Source organism: Centruroides vittatus, unplaced genomic scaffold, assembly GCF_030686945.1.
Source record: "Centruroides vittatus isolate TY-2023 unplaced genomic scaffold, ASM3068694v2 contig_658, whole genome shotgun sequence".
Taxonomy (NCBI): domain Eukaryota; kingdom Metazoa; phylum Arthropoda; class Arachnida; order Scorpiones; family Buthidae; genus Centruroides; species Centruroides vittatus.
This window is the reverse complement of record NW_027122410.1, coordinates 806,741-821,016: the sequence shown is the minus strand read 5'-3', so window position 1 is coordinate 821,016 and position 14,276 is coordinate 806,741. Positions and strand designations below refer to the sequence as shown.

At 34.2% G+C, this 14,276-nt stretch overlaps 1 protein-coding gene across 5 annotated transcripts in view; it reads left to right on the top strand.

Annotated features, from left to right (window-relative positions):
* Positions 1–14,276, top strand: part of LOC136980015 (sperm-specific sodium:proton exchanger-like) — a 127,376-nt gene that overhangs the window by 48,601 nt on the left and 64,499 nt on the right. For 3 of the 5 annotated variants that reach the window (XM_067276060.1, XM_067276058.1, XM_067276062.1), the window contains one exon: positions 9,034–9,225. The exons of the other annotated variants lie outside the window; for them this stretch is intronic. In XM_067276060.1, coding sequence (XP_067132161.1) covers positions 9,034–9,225 — 192 coding nt within the window. The remainder of the gene's footprint in view (positions 1–9,033; positions 9,226–14,276) is intronic. 5 annotated transcript variants of the gene reach the window in all.

Genomic DNA, 14,276 nt, shown 5'->3' with positions numbered 1-14,276 from the left:
AGGAACATAAAAATTTGATGTCTAACCAGGTCGAGGAATATACATCTCTATTCAAAATACAGGGAAGTAAGATACCACCCTTAAAAATCTTACTCAAGATTGAAAATATACCAATCCTGATGGAAATTGATTCAGGGTCTGGGTACACTGTAGTGAGCGAACGGACCTTAAAAGAAATCAAAATCCAGCGAGACAAGTTAGAGCCGGAAGAAGTCAAATTACAGACATGGACTGATCAGAATCTGGAGGTAGTGGGTACTACAATGGTGAGGGTACAATTTAAAGGAAAAATTAGGAATCTGCCATTGTTAGTAATTAAAGGAAATGGACCAGGACTTATTGGAAGAAATTGGTTTGAACCATTAGGAATCAGAATAGAGGGACTTTATCACCAACATGATGCAGACGATCTGATACAAGAATTCCAGCATTTATTCAATAATTCAGAAATGGGTCTATTTAGAGGCGAGGCAGTCAGTTTAGCGATAAATAAAGAAGCTAAGCCTATTTTTATGCGGGCAAGACAGGTTCCTTTTGCATTGAGAACAAAGGTAGAACAAGAGTTGAATCGACTTCATCAGTTAGGAGTTATAGAACCAGTTAGAACTTCTAAGTGGGCCACTCCTGTGGTACCCGTTGCAAAACCAGATGGAAGTGTACGTTTATGTGGAGATTACCGCTGCACTGTAAACAGAGAGGCAATAAAAGTAGATGTATACCCATTGCCGGCCATTAACGATATACTTGCTTCACTATCTGGTGGAAAGGTATTTGCCAAGCTTGATTTCAAGGAAGCGTACTTCCAATTTCCTGTGGACCAGGAGTCGTCTGAGATTCTGACTATCAACACATGCAAGGGGTTATACAGAATGAAAAGGTTACCATTTGGAGTGAGTAGTTGTCCAGCTATTTGCCAGAGAGAGATGGAAAAGATCGTAGGAGGTATTCCAGGGACAATTGTGATGATAGATGATATACTTGTCATGGGACTCAATGAAGAAGCCCTACATCAAAAGTTGAGGAAAATTCTTAACCGGATTTCAGAAGCTGGACTAAAACTAAACGAAAACAAATGCCTATTCAAGACTAACCAACTTAAATTTTTAGGATATTTGATAGATGCTCAGGGCGTTCGGCCCACACCGGAGAAAATTGCGGCGATCCAACAGGTTCCGGAACCGAAAAACAAACAAGAATTACAAGCATTTTTGGGATTTGTAAACTTCTATGATAGATTTTTGAAAGATAAAGCAACCGAAGCTGAACCCTTATATAGACTCCTTGATAAAAACAAACAATGGATCTGGAAAAAAGAACACAGCAAAGCATTCGTGAAAATAAAAAAGATGTTAACACCAGAAACATTATTAATCCATTATAATTTAAATAAACCAGTAGTGTTATCCTGTGATGCTTCACCATATGGAGTGGGAGCAGTCCTTTCACACATATTACCAGATGGATCCGAAGCTCCTATATACTTTGCATCGAGGACACTTCACCCAGCAGAAAGAAATTATTCACAATTCGAGAGAGAAGTATTAGCTATAATCTTTGGCATTACAAAATTTCATAATTACCTAGCTGCCCGAAATTTTACTATATATACAGATTGTAAGCCAGTTGTGGGCCTTCTGAACCCTGCTAAACCAATTCCTGATTTAATCTCACCCAGAATGATTCGTTGGTGTTTAAGATTAGCAGCCTACTCATATAAGATTGAACATCGTCGGTCAGCAGAGATGACTAATGTCGATGCATTATCTCGTATACCAACTACTGTGGAAGACAAGACTATCCCTGAACCAGGAGAGATATTCCTTATATTTGAACAGCCAGAATTGCCCATCACATCTCAGGAAGTAAGCAGAGAAACAAACAAAGACTCAGTGTTAAAAAGAGTTGAACATGCAATCTTACACGGATGGCCACTGAGTAGTCCAGAAGAACTTATGCCTTTTTCTAGGCGAAAACTAGAACTTTCAATTCACCACGGTTGCATTTTATGGGGACAAAGAGTAGTTATCCCTAGAACCTTGCAACCACAGCTATTACACCTGTTACACTCCACACATGAGGGTATGTCTAGAATGAAAAGAACAGCCAGAAGCTATTTTTGGTGGCCTGAAATGGACTCCCAAATTGAAGAGACTGTATCGATGTGTAGAAAATGCCAAGAACAGAGGTCAAACCCAACCCCAGTTAAGGATACTCATTGGCCATCACCCTCGGGACCCTGGGACCGAGTACACATTGATCATGCAGGACCACACTATGGACATACATATTTTATTCTAGTGGATGCTTATTCGAAGTGGGTGGAGGTAGAAGAAGTACAAACGCAGTCAACCCAGGAAACCGTGAAATTATTGAGGAGAATATTTAGTACACATGGACTACCAAATACAATTGTATCAGACAATCACCAAAGCTTTAAATCCCATGAAATGGAAGAATTTATACGTAAAAATGGGATACAGCACATATTTACCCCTCCATATCATCCCTCTTCCAACGGACAAGTAGAGAGACAAGTGCAAACTATAAAGAGGAGAATTGAAAAATTACATCACAACCAAGAAAAAACTGAAGTGTTGCTCCCCAGACTTTTGTTTAGCTTACGCACAACACCTAGTAGTACTACAGGTAAAACGGCAGCAGAACTGTTGATGGGAAGAAGACTACGTACCATCTATGATCGACTAAATCCACACCTATATAAGGATAGAATAGAGGAAACAAGAATACGAGAATTCCAGATAGGAGACAACATCAATTACAGATGCTATAGAGACGCAAAGAAGTGGAAACCAGGTAAGGTGACAAAGAAGACCGGACCATATACATACATGATAGCTTCACCAGAAGGAACTATAGAAAGGAGACATATTGATCAACTGATAGCTCGAAGAGAACAACCACTCCAGAACAGGCAACATCCAGTTTCTCAGAATAACCAACATCCAGCTCCCCAGAATAATCAACATCAAGACACAGGACCACCTGTTAGAAAGAGCTCTAGAACACGGACACTACCTGCACATCTCCGAGACTTCGTTTTAGAGGGGGAAGATCTGTTGTAACGGTCGGGTGTAACTTGATCTGAGTGTCAGGTCAGGGGTGAAAATTCCTACATACTTTCGTGGTCGGGGAGCTGAGTTCTTGTGCAGTCGTCACCCCAGTCAGTTGTATCCGAGAGTGAATAAAGTTAATTGTTAATTAACTATGTGTTTTATGTGAAACAGTGTCGAAAACAAACTCGATATAAAAAATTAAAAAATGAAAATTTATCAACTTGAACTTTATTTTTACTTAATTGCTTTAACTTTATGGTTTTTTTCCTTACCAAAGTTTTTGCACTTTCTTTTTCATTAGTTGTTTTAACAAAATGAAAAGTTCTCATATTATAGAATAATTCCAGACAATTTGTTTTTTAATATGTCTATATCCTGTAAACCAGTGGTTCTCAATCTGCAGTCTGCAGAACATGGGTGCTCCATGAAGCCACTTCAAGTGTTCCACGAAAAAACAAATATACAATTAAAAATTATTGCAAAAGAGAGATCAATACAATGTAAAATAATTTTTATATGGGAATGTAATTAGAAAACACCAATGTCATCATCTACTAGACCAAGTGCGCTTGATTTCAAAAAGGTTTGCCACCCTTGCTTTAAAGCTGATGTGTTGTAAGTGTTCCGCAGAAAACAACGTGAAGGTTTAGTGTTCCCCAACTTCAAAAAGACTGAGAACAACTGTTGTAAACCAATCCCTAGTAATGTATGGAAAACAACAGTCTAATAAACTACTACTATTATTATGCAAATGTAAAATTTTTAATAAATAATTACTACAAACTTTTTTACATGTATATAAGGTATTTATCCAATTAGTTGTGGGTACAGTTAATTTTTCAATACATCCACTTTCTCTACTACCTAAATTTAAAAAAAAAAAACGAAAACTCTTGATAGAAAATTCTCACAATCACTGATCAAATTATTTTAACATTTTTTGCAATTGTTGTGCTTACTCAGAATTTTTTAAGCTAGCCAACATGCAATATATGCAATACACTGTCTATTGATTCCAATTCATTATTTATTATATTAAATACGTTATTTTCTCTATAGTATTTGGCAATTCTGTTAGTTTTTCTAATTTACTCAGGTTTATATCTGACAAATTAAGAAGAAATTTTTACTTTAATAGACCTTTTATTAAATGAGTCATATCATATAAAAAAAATCTTGGATCCATTTCTTAAAATAAAAGGTAAATCAGATGTTGTATTAAGAGTTTTCTGAACTAACTCCCTATTTAAAGTACCTTGATCTAATACTATATTAACCACCTGAATGTTAATTTTTTGTAATTCATCTAACCACTCAAAAACAATATCCTTAATATCATTTGATGTGGTAGAGTAAGGTTAGTAAATATCCTAAAACTTGCTTCCAATTAAAATAAATACTGCTAATCATGATCACTATAGCCTGATGTGTCATAATTTTGGATCTATTGATGCCATTATCTTCATATCCTAAAATTATTTCTGTTTTTATCATAAATTAACCATTTTTTAATGTACATTTCATTTAGTGATAATGAACAAATGCAAGCTTCATTTGGTAAGTTCTCTAATTTTTTCTGTTCTAACATGATAATGTTTTTGTTAACTTCTGTTTCTAAATTAAAATTTCGTAAAATTCTATAGAGGGCTTTTGTAGATGTAATTTAATTATACTAATATGTATAATTATAATTATATAATATATAATTAAATATTTAATGTATAAATTATATTATATTATATAATTTAATATATTAATAATTTTAATTATAATATATAATATAATTATAATTTTCAATTCTTGTTTAATTTCTTTTAATTTGTTTATAAAATTTTAAAATTTTACATGCAAGGCATGAAATAACACTAGCATTTTATCACAGTTGCCACTAAGGATTATCCACAATACTTCACGTATTTAATGCAGCCAATTTTACTATAGCCGTGTCTCATCTGAGGGTTAATCTGTTGTAATGTGTATTTTCATTGTTCCAACAAATGACAAGAGTGATGGAAAATGTCATACTCAAATTGCTCAGGTGCACAGATCAAGGCCAGCCTAGGTCCGTGATCAATCTGTGCAGCATTTCAAACAAATATACAGGGTTCTTGTAATAGTTCACTAAGTTACTACTAGGTTATCAATTATGAGGATACATTCTGACTACTTGAAGAATGTCTTTACATATGAGAATAAAGCAGAAGCCCTGTGACAATGGAAACAGCCCTACTGCAAAAACATAAGATTCTTCTGAGAATTTTTGAGACAGTAAAACCACACACCTCATACTTTGTCTGGAACTACTTACTTCAGTTATATCATATGAGTTTTTATCTTTTCTATATGATGAATTTTCTCTGATATGGCAGAAACAATTACAATTTTTTTACAATTTACCGTGGCAGAAACAATTACAATTTTTATACAGCACAAAACATAAAATTGGGATATTAATGATTTATACAAAACAAACAAGAATGGTTCAAATGTTACAAACATAAAATTTATACAATTAATCCTTATAACTACTAGGGTTAAGAAACTTACAACTATAGTGGAACCTCACTTAACAGGCACCTCGCATAATGAGCATTTCGCATAATGAGCAAAACAAATTGTAAAAATTTGACTCGCTTAATAAGTGATGTTTCGCATAACTTGTGACAAGGAGAGGGGAAATCCTGAATTGTGCGCATGCTCCATCAGTTTGTGTCTAGCACTCATTCCGCTAGCATCTTAGTGTCGCTTGTGATCACACATTTTTCCAAACTTGTGTTCACACATATTACATATAAACATCGACAATCATAGCCCGTTATATAATAAATATGCCATTTCATACTAAATTTAATGACCAATTCCAAATTAAATTTTTAAAATGTCTAAATTAAAAATTAATTATTTATAGTTATTAAATTTAATACGAGATGGCAGCATAACTGCCTACCTCTATTCAAATTTATTAATTTCTAATATTTAATTATAGCCTTACATAGCCCAAAAATTTGGCATATCATTTGGTGTCTTCATCAGACATATTATCTGTGATTTTTTTGTTTTCTGCAAATCAAATTTGCATTCCAGGTTGGTTCATTTTGTGCAGAAGAAAAGATGAAGATGATTCATGCTTCTTAACAATGTATATTGTGTAATTTTCTTTGAATAAATGTTATACATAAAATATTTGAGTATTTTTTTGGCATGGAATGCATTATCGTATTTTACATTAATTTCTCTGGGAAAAATTGTTTTGCTTAACGATTGTTTTGCATTACGAGTAAGCTTCTGGTACGAATTATGCTCATTAAGCGAGGTTCCACTGTAATAGGATTAATTAAGAAATGAAATGTCATTCCAAATTATGTCAGTATCCATACTGGTACAGTAGGTGATCAGTTAATGAACAAATTGGATAACGAACACTTTCGCAAAAGATTTTTATGTTCAGACAATGAACACTTCACAGCACAAACACAAGAAGTAACACAAAATAATGAATACTGATTAGTCTTTCCTTGTCTTTAGGCAACAATTCAAAACTTTTCAGAGCACAGGAGATGTCGACATCGACGCTCAACCTGGTATATACTGATCGGATAGTATTCCTGCAAACTTTGAAATTCTCCCTTGTAATTCCAGTTTTTTATTTTTCAGACAGAAACAATTCTTTTATAGTATTCACAAGACTGTCGGGTGGGCACTTATTAAGTTGTGGTTGTTTCGTGTCGGGAGATTTATAATATAGCGAACATGCGTTACAAGTAGAAACACAGAGACTTATATACAATTAATCGCTCTTTTATTTCCTCCTCCGGAACATGGCTCTTTTCTTTATTGATTACAAATGATCCCAACTGAAATAACTTCACTGAGGAAGGGGGTCGCCACGTACAAACAATTACACCCACGCGTGTAACACAAGACCTTTACACCTGACTTAAAAACTAAACTTATATCTACCTTAAAAACTAAAGAGAAAGGGAAACGGATAGACTTAGGAAAGACGGACAGTATATAGAGACAGATAGAAGGTACCCGGGTTCACGTTGATCAATATTTTCGCTGGGGTATATTTCCACAATAGCAGCCATTTTTCTCTCTCTTTCCTTGCCCGGCTGTGTGCCCTCGACGTTCTTTGATTCCGTCGGTGCTCTCCAGGTTTCATATCTATATTCCTTTGGCCTCGATGGTCCTGCAGCCTCCTTTCGATTTCTCCCTGTTGAGTCAATCGCTGGTTTGCACTTCCGTCCTTCTTGAGGTCCAGTCGAAAAGTGTCCCTTGTTCCACCATTTAGTTCTCAGGGCTTCTTCTTTTCCGTTTGTTCTCACTTAGTTTTTAGAAGGGGTAATCCTCTCCTCCAGCGATAACAGTTGAATTGTTGAGACAAAGGAAGAGACGGAAATAAGAAATTAGAAATGGAGGAAGAAGAAAGATAGAAAATATATATACAGTAGAGCATCGATTATCCGACTCAATTGGGGACTGGAGTTGGTCGGATAACTGAAAGGTCGGATAACCAAAAAGTATGAAAAAATACATTATTAGTATAGTGTATTAGGCCTGGTTTAAATACTACCCTCCCTTTCATGGTCGAGCCAGTGCTGCCAGCTCAAACATACAAAAATTTAACAAAAATAATATTAAAGTAGCCAAGACATAACCAAATATTGTAGCGCCAATCACTAGCGGACATTTGAATTTGCCGACTAGAACGCGGTCGGTTAACCGATAAGTCGGTTAATCGGGGGTCGGATAATCGATGCTCTACTGTATATGTATGTATTTATAACTTACAAACTATAAAAGAAACAAAAAAAAAAAAAAAACAAAACGGCTGACAGCCACAAAGTATTGCGTGGGTTTTTATTTTTGAAAAGTGAGAGTATAATAGCAAAGGTATAGAGTGTGCAGATGTCTGATGTTGCTGGGGCAGTATGGCTTGAACAGGTTTACAGTAGACTGCAGTTCAATCTTATCTAAGAAAGATACTTTATAATCAAGAAGACTCAAACAGATTACAAGATTAAGTAGTAACAAAAATCACATCTGAGAAATAAAGAACACTGAAGAGCTCATAATGGAACCTGAAACTGATCTAATGACAGAAGAATGCCGAGAACTCTTGAATGAAAAACATCAAGAAACTTGGTAAGATATGTTTTCTTCTGAAAAAGATGGGAAGATGTCAGAACAACAGTCTTAGAATGGCATCCAAACCAGGGTGAGGTTAATAGGCTCAGGGATCTCTACAGTTACAATGCTATTAATTACTTCTGAAAAATCCTGAAGAAGAGAGAAAAGCAATTGACATTAGACAGATTCTTTAATCCCCACAAACGGAAAAAACATGACTAATAAAAATGCAAGACTGTGTATATATGTATTTTTACTATTACATATAAATAAACATAGTAAGAAAGTATATATTTTTTATTTTTTGGGGTCTCCAGAATGAATTAATCAAATTCCCGTAAAAACCTATGGTAAATCGATAATCAGTTAACAAACAATTTGGAGAGCGAACAAAGTCTTGGAATGGATTATGTTCATTAACCGATCACCCACTGTATTTAAATTAATGAACTTTGGAACACATTCAGTATCTATGGATCAAACATTGTAAAATTGATAGAAATAATGTAAAAATATTAGCATGGATACTGATGTAATTGGAATGATGTCATCATCAATTATAATGACTGTAATGCATGTGGACTTGGTGTATAAACTTGGTGTTCAAATCTCTTAATTTTTTAAATTTTGCCTGTATAAAATATATAAGTTTGAGTATACTTTTTTTGTTTTTATTTTATTTTTTAAACAGAAACAATTTTTTTAACTTTTAAAGGGGTTTTAAAAGGTAATAAACAAATCCTGTATTTTTTTTTCTTAGCCTGAATGCATACTAGGTTTATATATGTATATATAAAATAAAAATTCTTATAATTTATAATTTTAGCTATTATCTAAAGAATTAAAGAAATTGCTAAAAAGTTGGTGGAATAAAATAGATTTTTGTGTGCTCTTAGCAATATGCATATTAATACCACTCTCAATGAATAATATATTAGAAGCTTATAACAAAATTGTGATTGATGTTCTTTTAATTGTACGACTTTTTAATATTTTTCAATATGTATTTCTTTTTAAGGTATGTATCATTTCTTTATATTATGTCTTATTATAGTTTATTTTTGATTTTTGTATAAAAAATTTTTTTATGAATTTTCAAAATTTAAATTAATTTTGGTTCTGTTGAAAAAATCAGTTGTTAATTCAAAATTATTACATATTTTAATATTTATATATTAAAGTTTAATATTGGAATTTGTAATGGAAACTGACAAAAAATTAGTTGAAATTATTAAATTATACAGTGAGTTCTTGCTAATTTAAACTAATTATGTTCCTTTTTTGCTAAATGTTCCAAACAGAAACAAAATGAAATTATAGATTAATTTTAAAAACATTGAATATTTGTCCATAGTCCTTTTTGGCTTTCTTGTCTTTATATAAAATCACTGATCTGAACAATCTCATACCGTAACTAATTCAGTTAAGGAATAGTGCACTATTTATTAATTAATTATTTATTTAATAGTAATTTATTTATAATTTAGGAATAAAAAATACAAGAATTTAGATAACTTCATTTTAATCCCTTGTTGTCTATTTCTACTCTTTTTTTATTCTAAAACAAAACTTATTTCTGCATTAATTATTTTCAGATTTTTTACTCATTTTTTGCAAACTGGTTTTATACCTTCTCAGTGACATACCACCATGCTTATAAGTAGTCCAAAGGAAAATACTGCTTTTCATCCAAAATCAATTTCTCCAACTGTGCATAAAGCTTTTGAATATTGTTTACATGCTTATCTCTACTTTGGCATAATTTCTAAACTTAATTCATCCCAATATTGTGGTTTACTCTATTATTCAACTGTTTCTAATCTACTTTCTACACAGTTTGAAATCTTAAAAAATTTTGAAACTAAACTATCTACATACACTCTGTTCTGTTGCCTAACTGGCTCGTAACCAACCCCTTGGGTGGTTCACGGTGTAAAGGAGGGACAGGCCCTCATAGCATAAAAGCTTCCTGTTGTAAAAGTTAATGGGAGGAGGGGAGATATGTGGTCCAAAGATCACATGTTCTATTGCGAGATCCTTGGGTGGGTCGCAGGGTAAAGAAAGGATGGGCCGTGTCTTCGATGACAACAAAAAAAAAAAATCTGGATCAAGGCGGAAGAGAGGGAGATCGTGCATGCTCAACGGAAGAAGAGGGACTTTTTTGGAAGAAAGAAAGAGAGAGAGGACGTGTAGATGATAGAGTCGCGAGATTGTTCTTTTTTTTTTGTGTGTTGTTTCTTTTGTTTTAGTGTCTGTTATAGCGAAGGGAGAGAGTAGTGATTGGAAGGACTAAAATAAACTTTAAGTTCCTTGCATTGGAGTCATAGAGTGTGTGATTTATTTCTTTGAAGTTTCTTTTTGTTTTGTTCCTGCACGGGGAACACTCTAAAGATCGAGTACTTCCCCACATAATTGAGTAATTCCCCACACTATAATTAGATATCCATCAGGTGTTTGATGCAGTTTTACCCAAGATACTTTTAGATATTCTAAATTCTGAATTTGATGTTCGATCTATTTTTATCACTTGCATTTCTTGACACTCATTTTCATATCTCTTAAATAAATAAATTTATTTTTTATTTAATAACTACAAATTTTACAAATTATTACAAATATTTAATAATTGAAACAACCTTTTTTTATAAAAAGATTTTTCTAATTATTAAAATTGTCTTCTGTTGTGTAACAGAATGTTCTGATTAGGGATTATAACAATAATGACCCAAAATACAAAAAGTTTTGTACCTATCTGAGGTTGCCAAATCTAAGTCAGAATGGAAGGGAGATGGAGATTTGTATATGGGTGTGACAGATACTGAGAGAGACTCAATGGTTACAAAATATTCATCCTAATTTATTGACACAAAAGGAGCTTACAGAAATTCAGTAATCTGCGTATCCTCATAAGTAATGAGAAAGTCCTCTGAGTCTTCTCTTTTAAAAGAGAGTCCTGAGAGAAGGGTACTTTCATCATCTCAACACTCATGGGGCAATGATCCAGAGAGGAACTGATGTCAATCCAGTGAGAGTCAGAGGTGAGGCTGGAGACACAATAAAGAAAAGTCTGGCACTTATAAAAATTGCTCCTCATCCTTGGAATTTTGGATTTTTATTGTTTTGTCCCTGATCAACCATTCCGATTAGTTGCTTTTCCTTGTTCTCACTTTCTAAGTGGTCAGTCACTCATTTCTAAGTGTAACAAGATCTCAACTTAGAAGGGTCAAAATTGACATTTAATTTGATTTAACTGTAGATAGTTGATCTTGGGACTTACATTGTCTAATCTTCTTTTGACATGATTTTGAGAAAAGTTTTTTCTTCATTTATTATTATTATTATTTTTTTCCTTTGTATAGAAAACAAAAATATTAAATATTAATGAATTTAGTAGGATTTAGGGACATTTCCAGAGCCTCATACTGACATGATACTTTAACAGTAAATAAAAATATCTGAATTAATTGCAGTCTCAAATCTTTGCCTGTTTGAATAACAGAATTGTAACACTTAAAACACCGAAGAACTCAAATTACGAATGTAAGTTATTTAATTATATTATTTCCAATTTAGGCAATTAATAATAGAACGTTTCATTTATCTGACAAGACCTGGTAATATAGCTCAAATCTAATACTGAAATTCAAACTGTCCAAAATTGTACACCAAGTCTCTTCTCCTTGTCTGGGTATGTTCTCCCTTTGATTCTGTTTCCTCTGACAATTAATGCATAAGACTTGATCAAAGTTGCACTTACACACTTTAAAATTCTTCCTAACTTTATAAATAGGATCTTTTCCCTTGTGTACATCCAAAAACTCTTTTTTTTATTTCCTTTTTTACCTTCTGATTCCTTTTGGGGAGAATTGTGAACAGTGGGTAGGTAGCATGAACAATCAACTAGAAATGTCATCATATAGTCAAATGGTTAAGACGAAGAATACTAGAAATACAAACAAGTAAAAAAGACACAATCAAATAAATTGTATATGCATGTATGAATTTATTGTATTAATAAATGAAACAATTGACAAAGCCACAGGTATAAATATAAGAAGTATTTTAAATGCATTTTCAATTTTTTAAATTCAAAACATGAAAATATTACTTATGTAAACATGATCATAACAAAATCATAACAATCCAATTTTAAAAATTTATTTACAATATTCCATAATTGCCCTGAAATTTGAAAAAATCGTAGACCTGTAAATTCCCACTGTTGTCTGTTTGTCTGTCTGTCTTTCTGTCTTTCTTTAACCTCAAGAATAGAGTTTATAGTTGAATGTTGAGACTAGATACAGAAGCTTAGGATTGAGACCAGATATGGAAAGCGAGTATATGAAATAACAAGACCCTGAGAGTCGCTCGGCTTTGATAGAATAAAAAAAAAGGTTTATTAATTTCAGCGAACATAAATAATTTACAAAGAAACGATTACACACACTTACTAATTACTAATACAAATACATTTGGGACTGCGCGTAACAATGTCATCAATTAGTCCCCGCGTGCCGACAAGACAAAGAACTTATTCTAACTTATATCTAGCTTAACTAAGTACAGGGCCCTAGAGAAAGATAAGGTGGAAGAGAATTAAACAGAGATGATAAGACTGAAAATTGGTTCGAAGGGGTGACTGGCGGTAATAAATAAGAAAAAAAAAACCTCGGATCCGTTCCTTAATAACTTTCTTTGTTTCTGTTCGTCCCGTTTTTCTCTCTCTCCGAAAAATCTTCCTTCCTCTCGCTCCTGTCCTCCTATCTCCTCTGACGTAACCCCTCGACCCCTCGGTGTCACACCCTTTTTGTTTTTATTACCGTCCAGGCCACATGTGTCGACTAACTACCGCGTGGTTAAGTAAATAGAAAACGGAAGTAAAATTGTTACTACAGGAAGATAGTATAAGGAAAGTAAAGAAAAGAAAATAAATAAGGTTTAATAAAGCCACATACGTCCCCACCAAAAGACATATTAACAATTAACAGAAACATTAATATGGATATACACAACCATTAATGGATGATGAACTACAGTTCATCTTCCAAAGTGAAGCCGGCGATAGTCCACTTTCTGCCCCCGTAAGTTATACGGGTGGGAGATATTACCCCTCTGTTCCAGCATGGTCTCATTACCCGAATCCTTGCGGTCTCCTTGATGCTGCTGGTTATGTTGATTATACCTATTGTAGCTCGCCCGTTGCGCAGTGGGTAGGTGAGGGATGTCTTCTTCCTCTTCAATCTCCTCGATCTCTCCGGATTGTGATCCTTCGTGTCCAATTGGGATGTTACGCTTCCGTCTAGGCTCACGGAAGTTTGAGAAGCACGGTTTTAGTCTGTCTATGTGTACAACAAGTTTTTCCTTTTTATTACAATTTTCGATTTCCGCGTTAACAGGCCCCAGGAGGCGAGAGACACGGAAAGGACCTAAATATTTTGGAGAAAACTTGCCTTGCTTCTTCCCTTTCCTTAACATCCAAACTTTCTGCCCTACCTCAAAGCTCCTCACCTTCCTCCCTGTGTTGATGCGGTTACGGTTAAGTTTGTTACGGTTGCGACTTAATTCGTATGCCGATTCACGGATGCATCGTAGCTTATCCATAAGGAAATCACGATACTCCCGAATACCCGGGTAGTCATTTGTCTGTTCAACAGGGAACGCATGAGGGAATTTAGGATCAAATCCGTAAAGAAGAAATGAAGGTGACTCACTAGTAGAGGAGTGTGTAGCATTATTATAAGCGAACACAGCAGTCTGTAAGAAGGTATCCCAATTGTTGTTGCTGCCGCCTGATATTCTGGCCAAAAGGTTACTGATGGATTTGTTCACACGTTCACAAACTGAGTTCGAACAAGGGCGATATGATGTCGTAACATTGTGCTTGACGGTAAGGATGTTGCACATTTCATTAAAGATGGAGGACGTAAAATTCGTGCCCCGGTCAGAGATGATGATCTCGGGACTGCCATATCTGCAGACTATCCTTTCGAAAAACACATTGGCTACAGAGGCCGCAGATTGGTCCCTTAAAGGGACGGCTTCTGTGTATCGAGTAAACATGTCAATTAT